At 43.3% G+C, this 25,653-nt stretch overlaps 1 protein-coding gene and 1 long non-coding RNA gene across 7 annotated transcripts; one reads left to right on the top strand and one right to left on the bottom strand.

Moving 5' to 3' along the window:
* Positions 1-12,868: 12,868 nt before the first annotated feature.
* Positions 12,869-14,828, bottom strand: LOC138435776 (uncharacterized). Its single transcript, XR_011255228.1, has 2 exons — positions 14,398-14,828; positions 12,869-14,210 (listed from the first exon to the last, which is right to left on the bottom strand). It is a non-coding gene; the product is annotated as an uncharacterized lncRNA (long non-coding RNA).
* LETMD1 (LETM1 domain containing 1) lies at positions 14,822-24,920 on the top strand. Of its 6 annotated transcripts, none has more exons than XM_069580782.1 (9): positions 14,822-15,092; positions 15,924-16,075; positions 17,707-17,822; positions 18,462-18,544; positions 19,873-20,059; positions 20,182-20,283; positions 20,384-20,536; positions 20,972-21,068; positions 23,859-24,920. In XM_069580782.1, the coding sequence occupies exons 1-9, from the start codon at positions 14,971-14,973 to the stop codon at positions 23,912-23,914; spliced, it is 1,068 nt and encodes a 355-aa protein (XP_069436883.1). In that variant the 5' UTR covers positions 14,822-14,970; the 3' UTR covers positions 23,915-24,920. The 6 variants fall into 6 exon arrangements, with proteins under 6 accessions (XP_069436883.1, XP_069436882.1, XP_069436885.1 ...); XM_069580781.1 differs by lacking the exon at positions 23,859-24,920 and adding an exon at positions 22,229-23,230; XM_069580785.1 differs by lacking the exon at positions 23,859-24,920 and adding an exon at positions 22,229-23,230 and having other exon boundaries at positions 14,930-15,092; positions 18,496-18,544.
* Positions 24,921-25,653: the final 733 nt, after the last annotated feature.

The raw sequence follows: 25,653 nt of genomic DNA, 5'->3' as shown, positions 1-25,653 counted from the left end.
AGCCATGTGCCACAGTGAGTATCAAGGCCAACGGTAGAGATCCCGGGAGACCCTGCCAAAGCTGGGTGGAGAGACCTTCCCTCCAGGAGTGTCCTTACCTCTGTCCTTTTGCTCTAATTGCTGTGGACGTGCCAGGGAGCACAAAGTGGCTCCTGAGGGTGGTTCCTACCGATGCTGGGTAAAGGTCCCTAATTCAGACTCAAAGACTAACACAAAGTAAAACTTCCTCTGATCTTGAGCCTTGGCAAGGGTTATGTTGCCTAGGAGAGGAAAAGCTGGGGGTGGGGCATGTGTGTGATGGGTAGAAGGGAGGGGAAGAAGTCAGAAGGCAAGAGACCTGCCCTCCCTAATTGTGCGGTAATAGTTTCCCTGAACTTGAACCCTCATCACCTACCAGGCTCTGCTCTTCTCCCAGAAAGGCTCTTTTCCTTGAACTGCAGTGACTTCTGACATGTTCAATGTTGACACTTTACTGCCCATTGGTCCACATCTTCTTTATTGTCATATCGGTATGTCTTTTGCTTATCTGCTTATATTAATTTTCATCGAGTGTGGATTCTTAGAATATGTTCGTGAGCAATATGTTCTAAATTTATTTCAGTGTCTACCTTAATTGCGCATTGCAAGGAGGCCCCAGTAAAGGCTTTTTGATGATTTTGACTGCCAAGATTACACTAGAAATCAAAGGTTACTTCTTGTAATTTTGGGATACTGCTCCTCTCTTACAAGTCTTCTCTTACAACTTGGTTTCAAGCTGGGCTTGCCTGAAACCTTCTAGTTTGATGATAGGAGACCTGGCTCTTCCTTAAATTCACCAAAAACTTCTATGTGACTCTATATGCTTCACTTTCACAGTCTTCTAGTCCAAGACAAAAAAAAAAAAATCTCACAGGGTTTGAAGGTAGGGGAGAGAGATAAAATAAGAAAGTAGATGTAGAAGGACTTTAGGACATAACTAGAGGAGAATGGATATATATGTATATGTGTGTATATATATATACACACACATATGTATGTATGTATGTATAGCTGAGTCCCTTTATTCACCTAAAACTATCACAACACTGTTAATCGGCTATGTGAAAGTCGCTCAATCCTGTCTGACTCTGCGACTCCATGGACTATAAGGTCCATGAATTCTCCAAGCCAGAATACTGGAGTGGGTAGCCTTTCCCTTCTCCAGGGGATCTTCCCAAACTAGAGACAGAACCCAGGTCTCCCACACTGCAGGCAGATTCTTTACCAGCTGAGCCACATGGAAAGCCTTAATTGGCTATATCCCAATACAAAACAAAAAGTTTTTTTAAAAAGTCATAGGACATAGGATCCTGTCTCAAGCCTACACATCCTTTCTTTCAGGGTCCCTCCTCTGAAACACTTCTTTCTCCCCACAAGCATAATTCTTCTTGCAGGAATCTGGGGTTCCTAGCCCTGGTGTGAAAGATGAAGAAGGGGCCACCCAGTGCAAGTCAGTGCACCATCTTTTGCAGGGATGCCTCTTGATGTCTCCTTTTACCTCAGCTTTGCCCCTTCTTCTTTACAGGCTTTCAGAGAGCTAGTTTTCTAAACCTGGATCCTCACTTATGTTCCCATTCTGCTGTTTCTAAGAGAAAGACTCAGAGGGAGGAGGTAAGATGGCCAGAGTGTCAGAGACTTCACACTAGAGAGAAATGTGGTGAAGAATCAAATGGTGAGCACTCAAAGTTTCAGAAGACAGAAAAAGCACAGGCAAAATAAACTGTAGGTGAGTGAAAGACCTAAAGTTGTAAAACAAAACTTTCAAAATTATTGGAAAAAAAAAGAATATACTCATGATCTAATTTCTTAAATCAAATTATAAAAAATGGGCAATTTTGATAAAATTTACTATAAAAAATTAAAACCTCCTACATAAAAGACATCTTAAGGTTAAAATATAAGTGACAGGGAAATGGGGAGAAGTTATCTGCAACATACAAGTATATTAGAAAAAGATGGATATATGTAAAGAATTCCTACAAACCAGCAACAACAACAATAATAAAGATGATAAACAACCCAATAGAAAAATGGACAAAGATATGAATAGATAATTTCCAGAAGAAGAATTCCAAATAACCGATAATATATAGAAAAACTTACTCTACCTCTCTAGTAATTGGGAAAATGCAAAATCAGCAATGAGATTCATTTCACATCTATTGGATTCACAATAACCTAAAAGTCTGACCATTTTAAGTGTTAGCAATGATGTGAAGAAACTAGGAGTCTCGTATCCTATAGAACAGACACAATCACTTTGGAGAGCAACTTGACAATACATATTTACTGAAGTTGAAAATGCACGTATCTTTGGAACCAGAAAATCTGCTGCCTTACAGCAGTATTTTTCAATCCATTGGTAGGTCATGAATAAATGTATTGGGTACATTCAGCATTTTACAAAAAAGGAATAGAACAGAAAATAGAGTGCATGTAGCAAAAGTAGGCATCATCTTATTAAACATTTATTTCATACATGACCAGGGTCTTGATATCAAAGATGTTTCTCACTATGAGTTACAGTTACATAGAAAAACATTCTGAAAACACTGTTTAAGAGAAACTCTCATTAATAAAAACAAGAAGACACATTAGAGCCTGTTCCCTGTAATGTAGAGTTTGTAATAATGAAACATTGAAAATGAAGTACATGTCTATCAGCAGCAAATATACAAATTGGAGTGTATTCCTGTGATGGAACACCACACAGCAGCTACAATTAATGAACTTGGTCTATGTGGATGAATTTTGCAAACAGAATTGAGGGGAACAAAACAAAAATGTCACACTAAATGAATTATATTAACTTTACAAACTTTTAAAAATACTATATAGTATATATCCCCAAGTATATATGTATATATACATACACACACACACACACCCCACAAGTAGTATATAGTACATGTATTTTTTTTAAAGCATTAGAAGTAGACCAATATAAAAGGGATACCTAAAGGAAGGAAAAGAAGTAGGACTTGGAAGGAAAAAATAGATAGGATACCATTTATTCATTTTGGTGGTGGATATGTTGATGTTATATTCTTTGTTCTTTTCCTTGAAAAATTTTTAACACATAAGAAAAAATGGAATTATGAAGTTTTTAATCTTGCTCTATCATAAAGTTGCATTACCCATGGTTATTAAAATTCTTTCATCTTGCGATTCTTTTTTCTAGTGCCTGAAGAATAATCTGCCCGAATTCAGCCTGTCAAACTCAACAAACTAGTATCTAGAGGCGACAAATCACTGTGTCTATTATCTGTACCAGTGTTGCCAAAATATTGTCTCCCTGTCCACTGATGCCAAATAGGAATACAAAGACAGCGTTTGGAGTTTGGAGACGGTGCCCCCTTCTCTTGGTAACAGGGAGAGGTTTTTTTTAATCCTCATGAAGGTCTTGCTTCTTTTCTTTTTTTGGCAAAGTTTCAAAATAGCCACAGCTGGCATCTGGCGACTCAGCAGCTGGGGTCTGGTGTCACTAAAGCTACCAGCGTGTAATCTGTTTTGAAATGTAGAATGCTACAAGAGAGTATAGGGGAGAGAAGAAAGCCAGGTACAGAGTACAACTCATATGTCGTCAAGAGAGCAATTAGCTTTGTTTAGCTTTTTGAAGGACAAGTCCAGCTACAAGTGTTTGTTGGTAGTAATAGCTCAAAAGTAACCAAGATTGCTTAACTCTTGCAGGCCTCTTGGGCTGGTATTATGGAGTCCCATACCAGAGTCACACCAAGGGCACAGAAGCAAAGCCCAGTACTAAGGTCCCTGGAACTGACTGAGCCCCATTGTAACCATTGCCAAAAGCCCCCTTGCTTTTTACAGGTCAGCTTCCTGATCTTAAATTAGGCAAAAATACCCACCCCTGTACCTACCCTATAGCACCCTAACCAATTACCTAATGCCACCCTTCCAATAGGAATTTTCTCTGTCTTGAAACTATAAAAATTGGCTACTAAACCATGAAAAGCGTTGGCTCTCCCTTGAGCTGGCTTGCTGTTCTAACAGTATCTCCCAGAAATGAACTCTGTTCTCCCTTGGGTCAGCTCTCCCTTGAGATGACCCACTGTTCTAACAGCATGCCATCGGCTCTTCCTGGCCTGTCAGGAGGTCGGCCTGCAGTTCTTGCAGCACCCACATTATCTCTGCTCTTTGTTCTTAATAAACTCAGTCCTTTCTGCAATACGCTATGTCTGGAAATTCTTTTCTAACCCGAGTTTGGACTGCCACAACAGGTATGTGGTGACAAAGGCCACTTACTCATTCCTGAGTGAGGCCACTCATTCACTCATCTTGCTGTAACACTAGCAAAAGAGATTTTCCTTTCCCTGAAGCTTCGGCCTTTGGTCTTCACATAATCTATTCCCTCTTCTCAGAAAGTCCTTCCTCCATTGTCTGCCAGTCAATCTTCAATTTATCCTCCACTATGTAGTTCAAATCTTACTCTCTTCATGGTGAGACCAGAGGACAAGACGTATCTTTGGCTGTTGATGTCAGACCACACCACACACCTTCCCAGGCCTCTCCTGGATACTCTCAGAGTACTCCCTACCCCCAACCCCCAATGCAGGAAAGTCTGAGTTGGGCACTGTATTGGATATCTTTGTGCAACAGGAGTTAAGCATTTTGGGACATGGAGATTAACAGCTAGAATGAAAGGGGTGGGTCAGAGGCTAATGGTATTCACTATATATAGTTTTCAAAACTGTTCTATAAATATATATGGTGGTGGTTTAGTTACTAAGTCATGTCTGATTCTTGCAACTCCATGGACTGCATCCTGTCAGGCTCACCTGTCCATGGGATTTCCCAGGCAGGAATGCTGGAATGGGTTGCCATTTCCTTCTCCAGGGAACCTTCCCAACCCAGGGATTGAACCTGGGTCTCCTGCTTGGCAGGCGAATTCTTTACCAACTGAGCCACCAGGGAAGTCCCATAAATATATATAAACATATAAAATTTAGTAGATGCCTTTCTTTTTTCTCCTTCCCTTCATCAACCACTGAGAATGAGCTTCTCCTGTTCCCCAAAAAAAATAGTCTTCATGGATGACCTTGTCACCACCAGAATTTAGCAATTTACTACTCCTTCCTTTAACTTTCATTGTACCTTGATGTTTCTCTTGTTACAACATCTATTACATGAGAACATAATTATTTTTGAATGTCAATCATCTCTACTAATCCTACCTAATCATCTACTAAAACTAGAAAAATTTTACTAATTTTTCTTTGGCAGAGTCTTTGCTGCTTTGCATGAGTTTCCTCTGTTGTGGTGAGTGGGGGCTACTCCCTAGTTACAGTGCATGGGCTCCTCACTGAAGTGGCTTCTCTTCTTGCAGAGCATGGGCTCTAGCTCACGTGGACGCAGTAGTTGCAGTTTGCAGGCTTGAGGGTTTAAGTTTCCCCATGGCATGTGGAATCTTCCCGGACCTGGGATTGAATGCATGTACTCTACATTGCCAGGCAGATTCTCAACCACTGGACCACAAGGGAAGTCCTGTTCCTTTTTATTTCTTTCTGTTGCTTTTAAAGACTTATTAGCAACAACATCTAAAAATTGTGAGGTCCTAACCCCAGGATAATTCACTAAGTCTGTGTTAAATTTTTTGGCTTTTTTTTTTTTTTTTTTTGGTGACACTGCCCCACTTGCAGCTTGCATGAATCTTAGTTCCCTGATTAGGGACTGAACCTAGGCCACAGCAGTGAAAGTGCCAAGTCCTAACTACTCCCACTCCTGTCTTTTTAAGTGATTCCATCCAATGACCTCTATAAGCTTGCAAAACTAGCACTGACTGAGGTTGTATCAGGCTGCATCCTCCCAAGCAATATTTTGATTCAAAACAAAATATCATATATATATATATATATATATACATATAAATTGGACATCATGGACCTACAATAGGACACTTTGTAAGAAGAAGAAATATAAGGAAACTTCCTTTCAGATGAATTATTATATTTTAAATTATTTATTTGTTTACATTTTTTACTACACTGGGTCTGTGGACATGGAACAACAGACTGGTTCCAATTTGGGAAAGGAGTTTGTCAAGGCTGTATATTGTCACCATGCTTATTTCACTTTTATGCAGAGTACATCATGCCAAGCTGGATGAAGCATAAGCTGGCATCAAGATTGATGGGAGAATATCAATAACCTCAGATATGCAGATGATACCACCCTTATGGCAGAAAGTGAAGGGGAACTGAAGAGCCTCTTGATGAAAGTAAAAAAGGAGAGTGAAAAAGCTGGCTTAAAACTCAACATTCAAAAAATGAAGATCATGGCATCTGGTCCCATCACTCCATGGAAAATAGATGGAGAAACAATGGAAACAGTGACAGATTTTATTTTATTGTGCTCCAAAATCACTGCAGATGGTGACTGCAGATATGAAATTAAAAGACACTTGCTCCTTGGGAAAAAAGTTATGACCAACCTAGACAGCATATTAAAAAACAGAGACATTACTTTGCTGACAAAGATCCATCTAGTCAAAGCTATGGTTTTTCCAGTAGTCATGTCTGGATATGCGAGTTGGACTATAAAAAAACTCCAAGGAATTGATGCTTTTGAACTGCAGTGTTGGTGAAGACTCTTGAGAGTGCCTTGGACTGCAAGGAGATCCAACCAGTCCATCCTAAAGGAAGTCAGTCCTGAATATTCATTGGAAGGACTGACGCTGAAGCTCCAAAACATTTTCTATATGATGGGAAGAGTTGACTCATTGGAAAAGACCCTGATGCCGGGAAAGATTAAAAGCAGGAGGAGAAGGGGATGACAGAGAATGAGACGGTTGAATGGCATCTTCAACTTGATGGACATGAGTTTGAGCAAGCTCCGAGGTTGGTGATGGACAGGGAGGCCTGGTGTGCTGCAGTCCACGGGGTCACAGAGTTGGACAGGACTGAGCAACTGAACTGAGCTGGGTCTTCGCTGCTTCCTGCATGCTTTCTCTAGTTGCAGCAAGTGGGGGATACTCTCTTGTTGCAGAGGACGGGAGCATGGTCTCTAGGCATACGGGCTTTGGTAGCTGTGACTCAAGGGCACTAGAGTGTAAGATCAGCAAGGGCTTAGTTGCTCTGTGGCATGTGGGATCTGCCCAGATCAGGGATTGAACCAGTGTTCCCTGCCTTGCAAGGCAGATTCTTAGCCATTGGAAGAGCAGGGAAGCCCCACTGAGGAATTAATCTGAGAGGAAAAATATTACCTTATGTTCAGGTACTTGTTCAGTTGCTAAGTCATGTCCAACTCTTTGCGACCCCATAGGCTGCAGTGCGCCAGGCTTCCCTATCCTTCACTATCTCCCCAAGTTTGCTCAAACTCATGTACATTGAATAAGTCATGCCATCCAGCCATCTCATCCTCTGTTGTCCCCTTCTCCTCTTGCCCTCAATCTTTCCCAGCACTGGGGTCATTTTCAATGAGTCAGCTCTTCCCATCAGCTAGCCAAAGTATTGGAGTTTCAGCTTCAGCATCAGTCCTTCCAATGAATATTCAGGGTTGATTTCCTTTAGTATTAACTGGTTTGATCTCCTTGCTGTCCAAGGGACTCTCAAGAGCCTTCTCTAACACCACAGTTCAAAAGCAGTTCTTCAGTCCTCAGTCTTCTTTATGATCCAACTCTCACATCCACACATGACTACTGGAAAAACCATACCTTTGACTACACGGCCCTTAGTTCACAAAGTAACATCTCTGCTTTGGATATGCTGTGTAGGTTTGTCATAGCTTTTCTTCCAAGGAGCAAACATCTTTTAAGTTCATGGCTGCGGTCACTACAGTGATTTTGGAACCTAAGAAAATAAAATCTGTCACTGTTTCCACTTTTTCCTCATCTATTTGCCATGAAGTGATGGGACAAGGTACCATGATCTTAGTTTTTTGAATGCTGAGTTTCAAGTCAGCTTTTTCATTCTCCTCTTTCACCTTCATCAAGAGGCTCTTTAGTTAAGGTATCTATTCATTTAATATTTAATGAGCACTGCTCATGTGCAAGGCACTGTGCTAGGAATTGGAAATATAATGAGTTTAGAATCTCACAGGGAGGAATCATTAAATGTATAACGCCACCACTAATTAATTATGATTATTTAAGTACTATGAAGGATAGGTTTAGTTAGCTACAAGATGAATAACTGGGAATCTAAGTCTGTGGGGTTAAAAATCTCCTATAATCATGCTGCTTATGTACAGGGCAGCAGTAATTCATGTGCCCAATTGGTCTGGGTTTAAATTTTAACTCAAATACTAAGTAGGTTATTTAACCTCTCTTTCCTTATTTATAAGGGGCTCTCCTGGTGGCTCAATGGTAAAGAATCTGCCTGCCAATGCAGGAAACAAGGGTTCTATCCCTGGTTTGGGAAGATCCCCTGGAGAAGGAAATGGCAACCCACTTCAGTACTCTTGCCTGTGAAATCCCATGGACAGAAGATCCTGGTGGGCTATAGTTCATGGGGTGAGAAAAGAATCAGACACTTTAAGCAACTAAAAACAACAACAATAGTATCTACCTTTTGAAGTTATAGTGAGGATTAAATGAGTTTATACACTAAGAACAACCATGACACACAGTACCTACCCAATAAATGTTATCTTTTGTTACCATTCCAACTGAAACCTGAAAGACAAGCCAAGAGGAAAAAGGAAGGAAGAAATGCTAAGCAGAGAGCTACATTTGTAAATCCTAAATGAAATCAGTCCTGAATATTCATGGAAGGACTGATGCTGAAGCTCCAATACTTTGGCCACCTGATGCAAAGAACTGACTCATTGGGAAAGACCCTGATGCTGGGAAAGACTGAAGGTGGCAGGAAGAGAAGAGAACAACAGAGGATGAGATGATTGGATGGCATCACCGACTTGATGGACATGAGTTTGAACAAGCTCCGGGATTTGGTGATGGGCTGGGAAGCCTGGCGTGATGCAGTCCATGGGGCTGCAAAGAGTCGGACACCACTGAGGGACTGAACTGACTGAACTGACATGCGCAAAAGCCCAGAGGCATAAAGTTGTCTGGCCTATTCTAGAACTGAAAGGTCAATGGTTCTTGGCATAGAAAGCTAAGGGGAAAGAGATACCATGAGATATGAGATGAGGCCGAGAAGGTAGGCTGAGATCAGTAATGCAAGACCTGGTAGGCCAGGTTAAGGAGTCTGAACTTTATCCTTGGAGTCAGAGGAAACTTGAAAGGTTTTACAAAAGGGTGCGACAATCTTAGATTTACAACTTCAAAAGCATTCTCTGGCTACCGCATGGAGAACTAATTGGAAGCAGGCCAAAATAGATGAAAGGGAAACAGGTAAGGAGGCTGCTCTGGCAATTTAGATTAGAGGCTTGTCACTTAGAGAGAAGGAAGCTGGATTACTGAAGAAAAAGAAGACAGAGCTGACAAGACTTAGTGTGTGCATGTTAAGGTGAGGGGGTATGGAGGGAGAGGCACCATATAGTAAATAAATATTTGAGGAAGGAATGAATGACTTCCTGTGTGCACCTGTCATACTGTTTTACCACATGAAACACCTTTTCTCTAGTCCGTCCTTCCGGGCAAAATTCCTTCTCATTTCCTCCACAAACCTGTCTCTGATTGATCTTAGCCCCATCTTTCTGGGATATTCTAGAATTTTAGAGCTGAACAATTTTTTTTTTTTTTGGTCATAACATACGGCATGCAGAACTTCTGTGATCAGGGATCAAATACATGCCCGCTGCATTGAAAGTGCAGAGTCTTAACCACTGGACCACCAGGGAAGTCCTAGAGCTGAACATTCTTGAGAAATACATTGAGGGCTGTTGAGAGGACTGAGGAATTGTCTGAAGATGGAAATCATGCGTTAGTCAACTTTCTGCCCCACCCATCCCCATCTTGCAGAAATACACTCATTTATAGAAAATTTCCTCTGATTACATGAGTGGTTCAAGCATAAACAACCTATGCAACTATAAAGCTCTGTGACCCATAAAGCAATACACACTGTGGGAACATTCACAACCGTCTTCTTCTTGAGTCTTCAAAGAAGTCTTATAAAAATAGGTACCATTGTAGAGGAAATAAACTTATAACTAAAGTGACATGTCCAAAGCCACACACGCACTAAAGGGAACGGCAGGGCTCAGATTTGAACCTAGACCCCTGGTCCAAATGGGATGGACCTTCTACTACACTGCCAACCCTCCCATGGTAGGTGAATATTCATATGTATTCAGGGGGATTATTAACTCTTAGAAGCAACTGAATGCCATTGATAGGGGAACCACTGACCAAACCAGCTCAGTCAATGGCCACTGTGGCCACTGACCTTCAACAGCCCCTGAAAGGAGTTCAGGGTGGAGACCAGGAATGAGGCACTCCATGCTGTGTGAAAAACTGGCAGAACAGACCTTGAGATAACTATTTTCAGAAGATTTTATGAGCCCAAGTTCTTGCATCTTCTATATTTAGAAAGGCACAGAGACTGTTAACAGTGACATCTGCTTTGACATCCATTGAGGAGGGAAATGTAAATACATTCCAAAGTCAAAACAGAGCAACTGGTTCAGACATTCAAGGTAAAATTAGGTGACCGTTGGACCATTGTGGATTTCAGACACGTTCCTGTATTGCTGAGAACAGCTATGTCAGACTAGCTTAGAATGGCATTAGCCATTCTCAAATCAGTGTCCACTAGTAGCTGCAATCTTATGGTTTCAAGGTTTCTGTCAGGCAAGTGTAATCTCCTCAGTTCTGTCTCATCTCAACAAAAATTTGAAGCGACAGACATTTAAGCCCTCGGTGCATCACAGCTCTTGGTTGTTGAACAGACCGTGTTATAGCTCTTAGACAGATCAGTGTTACAGCTCTGTGTTACAGCTCAGTTTTATTTAGAAAACAGCAGGAAAACACACCCTCGAGGCGTGAGGGAATGCTGACCCAAAGACTCCAGGAGAAGAGAGAGCCCCAGCCCTTTGGCTCCTCTTTTTATATGTTTCCTCCTCCCCCTGGGCCCACCCTGTGTAAACTGGGCTAGCCAGGAGTGCTGTTTCTTCTACCCGAGGTCCTCACTCCGGTCCTCGGACCTAGCTTTGACCTTGCTTTGTTCTGTTTTTGCGGGCTTTTCCTTTCCTTATCTTTTAGCCACCCCCATTTTGGACTCCTGTTTCCTATTCTAACTACCTAACAGTATCCTCTTGTAACTATTAAATATTTTAGAGAATAAAATTGTTTTAGATCAGATATTAATCAAAAAGGGGAGACATAAGTAATGGCCAATAGCTCCTGTTATAGATATGTTAATACTACATCAGGAGTTAAAACTTAGATAAAATTAGACAACTGGCAAGACTTCCCTGGGGGCATAGTGGATAGCAGTCCACCTGCCAATGCAGGGGACATGGGTTTGATCCCTGGTCCAGGAAGATTTCACATGCCTCAGAGCTACTGGGTCCGTGTGCCACAACTAGAACCCATGCTCCACAACAAGAGGCCACTGTAACGAAAAGCCTGTGAACCACAACAGAGTGGCCCCTGCTTGCCACAACTAGAGAGAGCACACACGCAGCAACAAACACCCAGTGCAACCAAAAATAAATAAATAAAAATTAAAAAATAAATAACTGGCTATCTGGTTCCAAGTCTCCCTTGAAGTGCAAGTCCAGACTGAGTTTCAGGCTTATTCTCCTAAATTCCCAAGGGATTGAGATCTTAATCATACTAAACTCAGATCCAGGACTTAGAACTCAGAAATACTTCCAATTTAGTGTCTGTTCTCCAAATTGAGGTAGGACTATGCCTCATTTTAGCGGGAAATGGCCAGAGCCATCATCACCCAGTTTCCCAAATTAAAACTCAGAACTCCCTGGGACTCCAGAATACAAATCCTTTCCATGTCCCCTGTTTCTTGTTTGTAGGATATAAACTTCATTCAGCCTCCTGGACCTTCCCTGAGCTTCAAAGGGCAAATTCACACAGTTGCTAATCAGAGAGGCGAAGTAAAAACCAGGGAGGAATAGTTGAATAGTGGTACAGCCTTGGGGCAAGGTCCTGGTTCCTCCTCAAGGAATATGCCTAACAATACCTGTGAGTTCTTCTGCAGAACTGGAGCCCCTACCCAGGCAGAGGATGGTAATGTCAAGCTGAGCACAAGATTCGTGAAGCACTGCCTTGTTAACTGCGCCACCAATAATCAGAGGAAAAGTCACACAACCTACAGCCCTTGCCTCAAATTTTGCCTTCCTTTGCTTCGCCCAGCGATGACCATCCTGTTAGACCTCATGCTTGGCCACTGTCTGCTTCAACTGTTTACATGGTTCATTTCTGACAGGGTCCAACAGCTTCAGGCTCAACTGTTACTATTAGGATGAATGCTAATTTGAGGCACAGAATACCTTGATTTAGATCAGGTGGCAAGAGATTTCTACTAGGCAGGGTTATGCCCACTCTCAGCAGGAAGTAGTTACAGAACAAAGAGACCCGTGTCCCAGTTCCCAAAGAATATCTTGAGAATGAAGTCTCAGCAGGGGGGTTTTAGGGGAACCACTGACCTGATCAGGAAAGATAGTAACCACTTGCATGAGTTATCTTAAAACAGGAGGTCCTGGTAAGGAAGTGGAACTACAAGCTACTACCAACCAGAAGAATTTGGGAAAGGTGAAAGAGAGGAGATGCCAATCTGTATGATTTTGGCAAGGCAGCAGTGGGTGGTGGTGTAAAATGATATCTTAATTCCTTGCCCAGGAATTGAACTTGAGTAGCCTGGACAAAAATCTGGAATCCTAGCCTCCAAACCAGCAAGGGCTAGAGGTAGAGCTATTTTTCCCTGGAACTTTGCCCCCAATGAAAAAATGTATTTCTCACGGAGGCAAAAACTAAATACAGGTACAAAGTTTATTTTTAGAGATATGGCACAACCAAAAGTGGGAGAACACAGAGAGAAATAGTTTGTTAAGATAGAAGCAAGCCAGGGATGCATACTAGGATAGAAAGGGTGTGGGGTGTCTCCCTGAATAAGGAGTGTAGTGAAGGGGTAGTTAAGTCATTTATATAGGTCAGTTCTTCCAGGTCTTTGTTTACCTTTAGCCAATTACCTGGTTTCTTTTTCCACATCTGACCTGCCTTAGGACCCTCCCCACCATGAGTGTGCAGGTTTTTCCAAGATAGATTTCGGTCCAGGAGCCTATGGGATCACGTATTAGCATCATATATTATGCAATGGCGCTCCCCCCTCCTTTTGACCCCCAAGGAGACTTTCCGCACATGTGAAACATCTCCTTTGCCCCAAGGATGGGAGGTGTGTGATTACCTCTTAACAGTCTTTTAATAGGGTTTAGTCCCACTCGGTCCCTGCCATAAAAATGCCTAATGTCTGGTTATTTACCCTATTCCTGTTGCTGAGATCTCAAAACATAGATAGGAGTCCGGTCTTAAATATGTAGTCCTAGAGCCCATTTGTCTTTTGCTTCAGGAAATGTATAGGCACCTGGTGATGAATGGCGCTCATCCCAGGAAGCTGAACAGTAGCCCAACTGTAAATGCCTAGACTGAAGCCCATCCATTTCCTGCCTCACATAAGTCCTACCAACCTCTCCAAATCCTTCTCACTGGAATCCATCTTGGCTGGGTGATGCATGTGCCACCAGAAAGGACCCTTAGAATAATCTGCCAGAGACAACCAGAAAACTAACTCCATCATCATAAAACCTGAGGCTGAGCCAAGTGGCAGAGCAGTTCTGGGTTCCCTTACCCTGCTGCTCTCTGTCCAGACGCCCTTACCTAATAAAGTATCTTGCTTTGTCAGCGTATGTATCTCCTCATACAGTTCATTTCCGATTATTAGATGAAAACCCACTCTCTGCTCCTAGCTGGGGTTCCCCTTTCCTGCAACATCACTTCTGGCAATCCCTCACAATTTCAGGGATTAATGAATGTAGTCAAACATGTTTATTGGGCAACTACTAATGCGGGAGACCCAGGTTCCATCCCCGGGTCGGGAAGATCCTCTGGTGAAGGAAATAGCAACCCACTCCAGTACTCTTGCCTGGAAAATTGCATGGACGGAGGAGACTGGTAGGCTACAGTCCAAGGGATCGCAAAGAGTCGGACACGACTGAGCGACTTCACTTCAGGCGACAGGCATGACATCTAGCGGTGGCGGTACAGTACAACAGTAACTAAGGCAAGAAGGTGCTTGTCCTCAGGCTGGTTCAGGCACCTGGTCAAAAGAAACAAACGTATAAACGATGTGGTTAAATGCTATAAAGAAATTACGGGGGGGTAATGGGAGAAAATGCATGTCCTTCTGGTCAGAGCCAGCCTCTCACAAAAGTGCCATTAAGGTTGAGACTCAAGCTTGGTCTTCAGGAGGCACTTAATGAAAGACATTATTCCCACAGACCTACTTTGAAAAAAGCCCACAAAAGGGAACGCCGTAAGTGGTCCACGCAGGGGCCGCTCCCAGACCGCCAACCTTCGCGGCCAGACCTTGACTGGCACTAGAGGGCGCCGGGGGTCCTCCCAGGACCAAGGAGGAGCCGTGGCCAGAGGCCGCGCCTAACTGACCTCTGGCACCCGCCGCGCCAAAGCCCCAAAGCCTGGCGCCACGCGGACAGAAAACAAGGGCGACGGTGCCAGGAAACCTGTAGGCCCTAGAGCTGCTCCAGGGGTCACCAGACCCTCCAAGAGCGAACTTCGCAGAACCACATCCCAACCAAGGGCAGATACTCCCTCGCTCCCTCTGGGATAGCCCGGTTCCGGCGCCTCTAAACCAGGAAGTGCTGGTGGCATCCAATCCCAAACCTCCTTCCGCTCTTAGCCTTCGCGTCCACGGCTCGCCGCGGGGGCGCGCGAGGAGAGCGGCCTATGGTTACCAATGAGCTCTCAGGAAAGGCGCATGCGTCGGCGAAGGAACGCAACGTTCGGGAACTTTGACCTGAAGACGACTTTTCCCTGTCTGCCCCTCCCTCGCTGTGAAGATGGCGCTGTCCAGAGTGTGTTGGGCTCGGGCTGCTTTGTGGGGTTCGGCGGTGCCCCCTGGACTATATGTCGTCCGAAGGCTGCAGTTTGTTCGCTCTGGCCTGACCTGGGGGGCCCCTCGGTGAGGGACTTGGAGAGAGAAAAACATTTTTGACGTTCAGGCCCTGCCAGTGTCTCAATATTGTTTGCATGCTGTCTTAATTCTCAGGGCTCCACGCCCTGGCCCCTGGATTTCTATTCTGCTAAGAAGTCGCACTCGTATCCCTGCCAGAGACCTGGCTTCCTGACCCTCTCAGTTCTCAGCGCCGCGTGTTGCCTGAATTCTCCACGTGTCCTGAGCCGACCTTTTTCGGCTCAAGATTTTTCTGCTGCTTACCTGGATCTCACCTCTCTGGCTTTAGCCTGCTGCCCAAATTGTCCCTCAGGCCTTCTGCTTTCTCCAGGCTCACCACTCCCCCGATATTCATTCTTGTCTGGCCTCTTATCTGCCTTATCTGTTTTTCTCAGTCTAATTGCTTATCTCTCCGTGATCTCAAGATCTTCCTTGGATTTCAGAAGTTTCAGGTCTTAACATAAATTCTCTGAAGCCTGTGTTTTACGTTTACGGACCCCTGCGGAGAAGCACGGAGAAGGCAATGGCACCCCACTCCAGTACTCTTGCCTGGAAAATCCCATGGATGGAGGAGCCGGGAAGGCTGCAGTCCATGGGGTCGCTGAGGGTTGGACACAGCTGAGCGACTTCACTTTCACTTTTCACTTTCATGCATTGGAGAAGGAAATGGCAATCCACTCCAGTGTTCTTGCCTGGAGAATCCCAGGGACGGGGGAGCCTGGTGGGCTGCCGTCTCTAGGGTCGCACAGAGTCGGACACGACTGAAGTGACTTAGCAGCAGCAGCAGAGAAGCAGGTTCCAGGGCTGGTTCCCAGATAGTCTCTTTCATCTTCCTTGTAGGTCTTCAAAGCTTCATCTTTCTCCAAAGGCAGATGTGAAGAGCTTGATCTCTTATGTGGTGACCAAGACAAAAGTGATTAACGGGAAATACCATCGTTTCTTGGGTCGTCATTTCCCCCGCTTCTATGTCCTGTATACAATCTTCATGAAAGGTAAAGACAAAACTAAAATAAAAATCCATTGGATCAGCTCTTGGGCAGTGTCAGGGAGAATAAGTAAGATCATTTCCGGCTCTGCATGGGGGTGTGAGCTGGTGTGTCTTGTGTTTCATAAATGCTTCAGCATTAAACTACTTCTTACAAGTTAGAGCTTCTTGAGGATGTTTCTAGAAGGGTAATATGAGAAACAACTTCTCACAACACCTAGGAGGAATATAGGTATTTTTGCACTTTGCTTAACCAGACGTCTGCCTATAATAGAAATTATTTGTCATGCACAAGGCAGAGATCCATAGCTGCACAGACCTGCCCTGTGATTTATCAGTTCACTTGGCTTGTACGAAAACGTGGTTTAATATTGTCACAGATCTCTCCTCGGTGGCATGTTGTGAAAAGAGCACTGTATGTACTTGGTTTCTGAATGTCTGAGTTAAAATCGGAGCTCTGTTAGTTACTAAGAGATGGTATAATGTCAACCATCCACTCTGAAGCCAGACTGCCTGGGTTCAAATCCCAGCTTGTCACACTGCCTGTGTGATTGGACTTGTTACCTAACCTCTCTGTTCTTTGGTTTTCTCATTTGTAAAATGAGGGTAGTGATAGAACCTACCCATTGACTGCATGGTTATGAAGATTAAACAAATTCTTACATGTAAGCTCCTTAGGACCTGATTCATAGTAAGTACTCAGTAAGTGTAGCTATAACTATTATACTCTGTACTTCTATTGTAATACCAATTATAGTTAACTTTCACATTGTCAGCCCTGAATATTATCATAATTACTACTAGCTTCATGGACTTGTAAAAGCTGTACAGTGGAGATAAGAGTGGCTGCTTTGTCTGCTCCCCAGTTGATACTAGAATCAAACAAAAAAAAAAAGTCTGAAAGCATTTTGGTTGTTTTTAAGCCTTATATTAAAAGGCTGGAAATTTTTAAACATACACAGAAGTAGAGTAATATAATGAACTTTCATATTCTCGACCTCACTTCCACAATTATTGACTCCTGGCCACCAGTCTTATTTCATTTATACATTGGCTTTCTCCTGTATTACTTTAAAGCTAACCTAGATATTATACCATTTCACTGATAAATAGGAAAACATTTTTAAAAACTAAAGTCCTAGATCAGTGTAAGGATTATCTTGGAATGCAGAGAAAAGGCAATCTTAGAAGTGTGCTGAATTCTAGTAATTATAAAAGTGTTCTAGAGAGGAAATGAGTTAATATCTGGTTGAGAAATACACAGGATAAATTAGGCAAGACTTACTGAGGTTAAAGGTCATTGAATTTTTATTTTAAAAAGGGAGTGAGTAATGAACCAGAAGAGGGAGACCATTCCCTGGTAGATCACAGAACACCATCTTGGCATGAAGAGAGGTGATACTCTGGGGGCAGAGGTTGATAGGGGGCAGAGGTTAGTAGGAGGCAGAAGGGAGAAGGATAAGAAATGAAATATAGGTCAGCCTCACAAGAGTTTCAGGTGACCTAGTTTAAAGCTTTGATTTACAGTAGTGTTAGGGAGGGAGGGACAAGTGTGTCTTATGGATGAACGTGGAGCAAAAGTCTGTGATAATCAAATTGGGATAATGTCACACTCTGTCCTCTCCTTTAATGAGGCAGGATTGCAGATGTTATGGGCCGATGCCAAAAAGGCTAGAAGAATAAAGACAAATATGTGGAAGCATAATATAAAGTTTCATCAACTTCCATACCGGGAGATGGAGCATTTGAGACAGGTACGTATGCACCAAGGACAGATACCAGAAGTTCACGGTGAGATAATTAAAGTTAACCCAGTTATCTCAAGTTTTTTCTTTCCTATTTTCTTCACTACTGACCAAGCTGTTGCCCCTTGCCAGAAGAGCAGATCATTTGGCAAAATCAGTTCATTTGTGACCACCGCACTGCCGCACCACCCCCACCCCCACCCCCCAAACACAGCTCCATAGAGTTTTTGGCACACTTTCTGGGTAAAAGTTGTAAACAGTAAAATCCAGTTTGTTTCTGAACATACGAAAATCTACACGGAAGGATCCAAAAGACAGCAGGGAGGTAGTATTTGGTGATGGCTTGTTGGTAGATTTGAAGCTGAGAATAACAATCTAGGACCCATTCTATAGGTCAGGAGGAATTTACTGAGGGATTTGGTCTAATGTCAGGCCCTGTACTAGACAGTGTTTGGAATACAAAAGTGAGCAGACAGGTCGGGGCTTCTTGTCCTAAAGGAACAAGGTTATTTCTATCCAGAGGCAGATGGAAATAACCTTGATCTTTATCTGGGCTAAAATAGAAGTTTACTGCATAGTGGGGTGGAGGGATTGTCCATTGTATCAAACACTTGGGTTAAAACTGCATCTGTGTTTATTTCTGCTTAGTTTCGTCGAGACGTCACCAAGTGTCTTTTCCTAGGTATTCTTTCCATTCCACCTTTTGCCAACTACCTGGTCTTCTTGCTAATGTGAGTACAGAGTTCTGTCTCCCCAGCATGTTGAAGATATGTAGATTTTTTAAAAAATTACAAATTAAGAGCTTTCCATTTCAGAATCTAGGCAGAGGTTATCAAACTTTTGCTCCAGTTTTCTCATTAGGCCAAAGTTCATAAAAGCCACCTGGGTTACTGGAACGGCTGTAGGAGTAGGTATCCTGGCCTCTTAGCTGTTCCTGTGTGATGTGAAATAAGATAATGATCTTTTCCATCATCCCTAGAGGCGCAGCCCACTCACTCCCTGAGAGGCATAGCAACTTAGGACATTTTTTTTTCCTTCTGGAGAAAAATGCATTTCTTATTCTGATGATATCAATCTTTATTACTTTACCTTATATCCAAAGATGACAGTTTTAAACTATGATCTTACATGCTATGCTAGTTATTTATTGCTATAGAACAACCTCAAAGCTTAAAAGCTTGAAACATTCAGCATTTTCATGAATTTATGGGGCAGGAATTTGGGCAGGGCTCAGGTGGGTAAATGATTTTTCTCCAGTGTGGTGTTGACAGAGGTTCCTCAGTAACACCTAACTTGTGAATGGACTAGTCAGGACAGTCTAAGGTCACTCTTAGGCCTGGTGCTTTAGCAGAGATGGCTTTGGAAGACTGGGACTGTCAACTCAAGTGCCTACCTGTGGCCTCTGTAGTGTGGTAGCTTCAGGATAGTGGGACTTCTGACATGGCAGCTCAGGGCTCCAAGAATGACTGTTTCAGCAAATAAGAATCTGCATGACCTTTTAAAACTTAGCCTTGAAAGTCACAAAGACTGACTTCTGCTCTATTCTCTTGGTTGATGCAGTCACTTATGTTTTAAAAGCCAGGGATATTAGACTTCACTTCTCAATGAGAAGAGTGCCAGGGAATTTGTGACCATGTTTTAAAACCACCACATTTGTAGAGAAATGAATTAAAGAAATTCCATTTTGTATGCACACAGGGACAGTGAACAGTTTGAAGTTGTCAGCATCACAAACAGTGATGCTCTCCAGCTCTGAAGCTCTGTCCAAAATATGTTCTTCACATGCTTTGGCTCAAAAGGAGTCATTTGTCTGATTACTGTGTGCAAGGCTAGTCTCTTACACTGTTTCCTTTTACATAAACCTCAGTAATATTGCTTGAATCGGGCTTCAGTGTATCTTTAAACCTTGATCTGACTCTCATTTTCAGGAAAGAACAGTAAGATAGGGAAAAAGTGTTTCCATCTCTTCCTCCTAGCATTCATGTCTGCTAAATGCTCTTAGCTCACTTTGAAAGATGCTAGTTTCAGCAAGTGACTTTGTAATTCCTTTTCTTTTCAGGTACCTGTTTCCTAGGCAACTGCTGATCCAACATTTCTGGACCCCAAAGCAACAAATTGATTTCTTAGATATCTATCATGCTCTCCGGAAGCAGTCCCACCCAGCAATCCTTTGTTATTTAGAAAAAGTTGTCCCTCTCATTTCTGATGCAGGACTCCAGTGGCATATGACAGAGTTGTGCACCAAGGTATTCCTCCAGTTAAGCCTTCCTGCACACCAAGAATCTTGGTAAATGCAGTGTGCACTAAAACTAGGTACAAGGGCTAGTCAGGACCTTCGTAACGTCTTCCCATCTCTTACCTCTCCAAGATGCAACGTGGTATCCATCCAGCAGTACATGATATCCTGGCTCTGAGAGAGTGTTTCTCTAACCATCCTCTGGGCATGGACCAGCTCCGTGCTTTGCAGATGGTGAGCACTTTGAGGCTTTCTCTCTTCCATGGCCTCATCTCGCTCCAGGTCTTACAGTAACACCAAGTTGCCTTTCTTCCCCTATATTGTTGTGTCACAGAAAGCCTTGAGTCGAGCCATGCTTCTCACACCTTATCTGCCTTCTGTCTTATTGAGACACCGTTTAAAGACTCACACCACTGTAATCCACCAACTGGACAAGGCTTTGGCAAAGCTGGGGGTTGGCCAGCTGACTGCTCAGGAGGTGAAGTCGGTAAGTGCTTCATTGAAGTATCAACCCACAGTCCTTGGTGGGCTCTCAGGGGCTGGGAGTTTCCAGGGAGCTCCTGTCTCTCGTTACATCAGAGTCCAGGCTCTTCATTCTCTCATTTCATTTCTACATCTTTTTTCTTGACTGAACTTAACTCGTGGGAAGGAACTCCCTGCAGTAATTTTGGTTGATGTGTCTTTTCTTCTGGTCCTTCAAAAATCAAGAATGCTACATTTTAGATCTACTGATTTAGATTATATGGGCCTTTCCACTTTTCATCTTGTCCATCAGAGTTCATATCGCTATGGTGAAAGGTTTCTTGTAAGGTTGAGGTTTTAACTTATTTAGAGGGAATTTGGGATTCTTTGTGGGTTCACACTTCCTTGGCATACTCGCCCTGTGATAGTTAAGGATTGTTTTCTCTTCTGAGTGGTATAGGCTTGTTATCTTCGTGGCCTGAATTCCACCCATATTGCTGAAGAGAGGTGTCGAACTTGGCTGGGAGAATGGCTACAGATTTCCTGCAGCCTGAAAGGTAAGACAAATCCCTATGGTTAATGCAACAAAAAGCCAAGTCATTTTTGTGTTCTCTTCTAAGGTAATTTGGGAGTTAATTATTAAATAGTGTGAGACCCTTATCTAACTTGTGTGTCTAATTGAAAGGGCGCAATCACTTGCCTACAGGCAGCTAATGAAGTAGACTGTGCAAGACAGGGAGGACTGGGCACTGTGGGAGTCTGAGCATGAAGCAGGCTTTCTCAACCCTGGCGCTATTGATAGCTTTATTGTGGGGGGCTGTGCTGTGCACTCTAGAACAACATAGCGATATCCCTGGCCTCTGTCCACTAGATGCCAGTAGCATCCCCTGACACAGTGGTAACAACCAAAAATGTCTCCAGACGTTGCCACGTGACTTGGGGAGGGAGTGCTGCTGCTGCTGCTAAGTCGCTTCAGTCGTGTCCAACTCTGTGTGACCCCAGAGACGGCAGCCCACCAGGCTCCCCCGTCCCTGGGATTCTCCAGGCAAGAACACTGGAGTGGGTTGCCATTTCCTTCTCCAGTGCATGAAAGTGAAAAGTGAAAGTGAAGTCGCTTAGTCGTGTCTGACTCTTAGCGACCCCATGGACTGCAGCCTACCAGGCTCCTCCATCCATAGGATTCTCCAGGCAAAAGTACTGGAGTGGGGTGCCATGTACAGAGCAGAATTGTTCCAGGTCAGAAGTACTAGTCCAAAGGCATTCAAATTCAAAACAAAGACACTCACCTAGCTAAATGAAAAGTATCCACGGATGGGTGTTAGGCCTGTGGGGCTCCTGTTTGGAACCTTTGCCTAGTTATTCTCTAAGCCTCTGAACGTCCGGGTAGGCCTCCTAATCTCCTTGTGGCTAAGAAATGCCCCTTGAGGACCAGCTTCTACCAGAAAAATCCTAAGGGTGACAGTGCTGTTAAGTACCGTTACCATTAAATGAATTTTCTGCTGCCATCACATGAGAATCAAGTAAATACAGGTATACTTGAAAGAAAGCAAACCTGCAGGGACTGGAGCCGAGCAGTGGGGCTTCGAGGACAATGGCCTCTTAGTGTCTCACCTCCCTGCACTTGGCTTCCCTCCTCTGGTATCACGCTCTGCACAACAGGGTAGCTGGAAGGCAAACTGTTCCCTGGCCAAACCATTAACGTTGATGGTGTTTTCAGAAACTGAGCTGTCCCTCTTGCTACACAACGTGGTCCTGCTTTCCATCAACTACGTTGGGTCAAGGCGCTGAGTGGACATGCAGTGGCTGGCGGCATCCTGCAGTCACAGCCCAGCAGCGTGGGACCAAACAGCACTTGTCAGCGAAGTCTGTGTGCACCGTTAGGTGTGGGAGACAGAGGAACCTGTGCCATGGGCTTCACAGCGTGGTGCCCACGTGGGAGCTGGAACTAAAAGAAACCCTTTTAGTGGGGTGGCCCATGAGAGGGGCCATCCCAACTTCCTCAGAATTCGCTGGAGCTGGCAGCAGCCTCTCTACTGGTCTTAACTGTGGTGTTTTAAGTTCAGATCCTAGGAGGATGAGCTTTTGCCCCAGGAAGGAATCCTCATTTGGCCTAGGATTTACTCGCTAATCTTCACAGCTGCTTTTGTTCAAGCCAGGTCCCGGCTGGTGCGGGGAGGAGCACTGCTTATACTGGAGCCTTTACATCCACGCATGTACTTGGGTGCCCCCCTCAACACTTTGGCATGACCAAAAATAGAGATTTGTTGCTTCTGTTGTTCCCCTCACTGGGACTGGAATAACCACTTCCTGTTTTTCAAATCCTTTTGAGCACTTTTATTTTTCTGTAAGTGAATAACTTACGGGAACATTCTAATGGAAAAGATAAAAGGAAATGCAAGTGCTTCTTGACTTTCTCCCCAAGTGTTTACAGCCTTCACTTCCCTTGTCTTAATTTCTGGGCTGTACTACAGCCCCTGTGGATCTTAAACTCTTTGCTACCTCCACTGTGTTGCAGCGATCCCTCTGTAACTGACAGTGGCTGCCTTCTTTGGCCCATGGATGTCTTGTTAAGGTACTAATCACTGCCCAGCCCCAGAGGTCTACACTGAGATAGTAAGTTGGGTTCAACTTTTCTCTGTGTGTATCAGTGACCTGTAGTAATTTATTGTAAATGCATGAAGCACTGTTTTTAAACTCAAGTAAAGACTGCCTGAAACCAGTTGCTGGAAATGACTTACACGTCCCCCAGTTACTAATGTTCCTTTTACAGGACTGATTGTCATAACCTAACGGAGAGATAATTGGTTGGAATAGAACCTTCTGATGGGATGGAAATAACAAAAAAACTGATGTGAAGTTGATGCTCTTGCTGGATTTTAAGACAGTAGACAGGAATATATATATACACACACACACACACACACACATACATATATACACACACACATATAAAGCCATGGAATTGAAAAGTGGGCCCCAAGAGTAGGGACTGAGTCAGAAAAGCTCCAACAGGGCAGATCAAGACTTGCTCCAGCTGAAGAGGCGCCTAAGGGCACATGATGCAAGTGAAGCTCTTGATGCTCCATAGAATGTTCTATTTTTCCATTGTAAAACATCCCTATTGTTAACATTAATCCTTAACTGACCTAATTGGTTTTATATATAGTACTAGAGAAGCATTTTTCTCTAACAAGTAACTGAATTGTGGTCTGCCAAGATAAAGAAGAAAACACCATTCTTTTGAATATTTCTTTAATATTACATTTAAATATTTTCTTTAAATACAGCATTATCACAATGTAAAGGACCTAAAAGCAAAAAAAAAAATTAAATTTTTTTTTTTTCAGAGAACCAGACAAGCTTTGGATTCACATTGAAAATACTACCTGTGTACAGTATGTGAGAAAAGAAATTGGAAAATATTGAGTTGTAATGAGTGATTTATCTGGATTTCTTTTATCCCACCTAGTCTAAGCAGCACTGAAGCTCTGCTTTTGTGGTCAGCAGCCTAGCCTTTCTAGCAACCATGCACTGTAATTCTGTCTGTCCAGCTCAGGTAGCACCAGAAACGAGATGGACTAGGTTGCATAAAAGGCCCTTTGCTTAACAAGATTGTTAATGTTAATATTTAGCATTTAAAAGGTTGGGACAGGTGAGTCAGAACTGTAGTTAATGAAGGGAGGGATTTATTATCTTGGGGGTTGGCAATGAGTTTAATTAGTTTGAGCTTCTTGGTCTGATCCCAAATGTCTTATTAAACAGGTGAATCCACTTCCTAGCTTAGGCTGGCGCCCTCCGAAGGAGGGAAGATACAGCACTCACCCTCCCCTTCTGACACAAACTTCTAGAAAGATTCATCTCCAGAGTCAAATTCCCAACTAAAGTTCAACCTTCTGTCTGAGGGGACCAGTCTAAGGTGGCAGAGTGTAGCTCAGTTGAGGATAGCACCTATTTCACAGGTGCTTAGGACTCTGACTCCGTTTTGTGAGCCTAGAGGAGAGATAAGGGCCTATGGCTTATTAATTCACCTCCAAATGTAAAACCAGCAAAAACAAGAATGAATAGGAGAGGCAAAATAAGTTAAAAGGATGTATCCATGTTGAATATAAGGCCTTTCAGGCTCAGTTTAGGTTTGATAGGTGAAATGCTACTGTGATATACATACATAAAGGTTTCTTTCAGACACTGGGGCCTTAAGATCCCACAAGAAAAGGCTTTATAAGCAAAATAGTAGGAACAGTTACCTCCTCCACCAAAAAAAAAAAAAAAAGGTTTATACTTTGTCTTTTCCTGGTCAAAAAACCATACCAGTAATGAAGCTTAGTGTGAAGGATGCTAGAGTGTTTTGCTCCCTAATGCCTCCCTTTTCAAACAGAAGCAAAGAGCCATAAAAAAAAAAAAAAAGAAAACAGAGGCAGTGATAACTTTGCTAGTGAAAAGAATTCAGTGTTCAGTGGAGCACATCTTGGAACATAAACTGGACATGAGAGAACAGGAACCATGTCCCCCCTAATAAAGGTACGAACAGAATCTGAGTTCCACTCAATAGACCTCAAAAGTTACAGTTAGAACTTGACTTCTTAGAACCTGGGAGCTGCAGGAAGCATTTAGGAACTGGTGTGGCTTACAATCTTTATATATAAAGATGGAGGGAGCCAGTAAGCAATTGCAGTTCTTGGGAACAGAATGTGAATGTAAGAACTCTAACCCTGTATATCCAAGAGGGACCAGGAGGGTAGACCCAAAAAAGGAAAAAACACAAAAGGTAACACAAAAACACTAGCTGGTGAACTTGCCACATCCTACACTCCTTTAAAGCTTAATTTTTTGGGGGGAGGGGTAGGGAACAGGGCGGGGTTAGGGTGAAAACGCAAGCACAGCACAAAGAAAGTCATCTTTCCAGACAGCAGCCTGTTCCTGCTGCCTCCTCTGGACACAGGTTAATGCTCCATATAGGCCTCCCATGGGATATGTGAGCCCCAGATTAAAGCTGCCTGATGGAGCTGCGGTTAGACATGTAGGGAAGACTGGCTCTTGATGCCACATCCCCAGCCAATCTAGCTCTTTCCCTTCAAAGGAAAAAGGACAAAGCGGGGGCAGGGGGAAAGACAAGTTTAACTCTAGTACCTAAAAACGTGTGAA

Source organism: Ovis canadensis, chromosome 3, assembly GCF_042477335.2.
Source record: "Ovis canadensis isolate MfBH-ARS-UI-01 breed Bighorn chromosome 3, ARS-UI_OviCan_v2, whole genome shotgun sequence".
In the NCBI taxonomy this organism is placed as follows: Eukaryota; Metazoa; Chordata; class Mammalia; order Artiodactyla; family Bovidae; genus Ovis; species Ovis canadensis.
The sequence above is the reverse complement of the archived record's forward strand: the minus strand, read 5'-3'. Positions and strand labels throughout refer to the sequence as shown.

Excerpts from the sequence above, each read along its gene's own strand:
- LETMD1 (XM_069580781.1), top strand. The coding sequence starts at position 14,971 with ATGGCGCTGTCCAGAGTGTGTTGGGCTCGGGCTGCTTTGTGGGGTTCG. Across the intron at positions 16,076-17,706 it reads GTATACAATCTTCATGAAAG|GATTGCAGATGTTATGGGCC; the intron begins GTAAAGACAAAA and ends TTAATGAGGCAG. Across the intron at positions 20,537-20,971 it reads CTGCTCAGGAGGTGAAGTCG|GCTTGTTATCTTCGTGGCCT; the intron begins GTAAGTGCTTCA and ends TGAGTGGTATAG.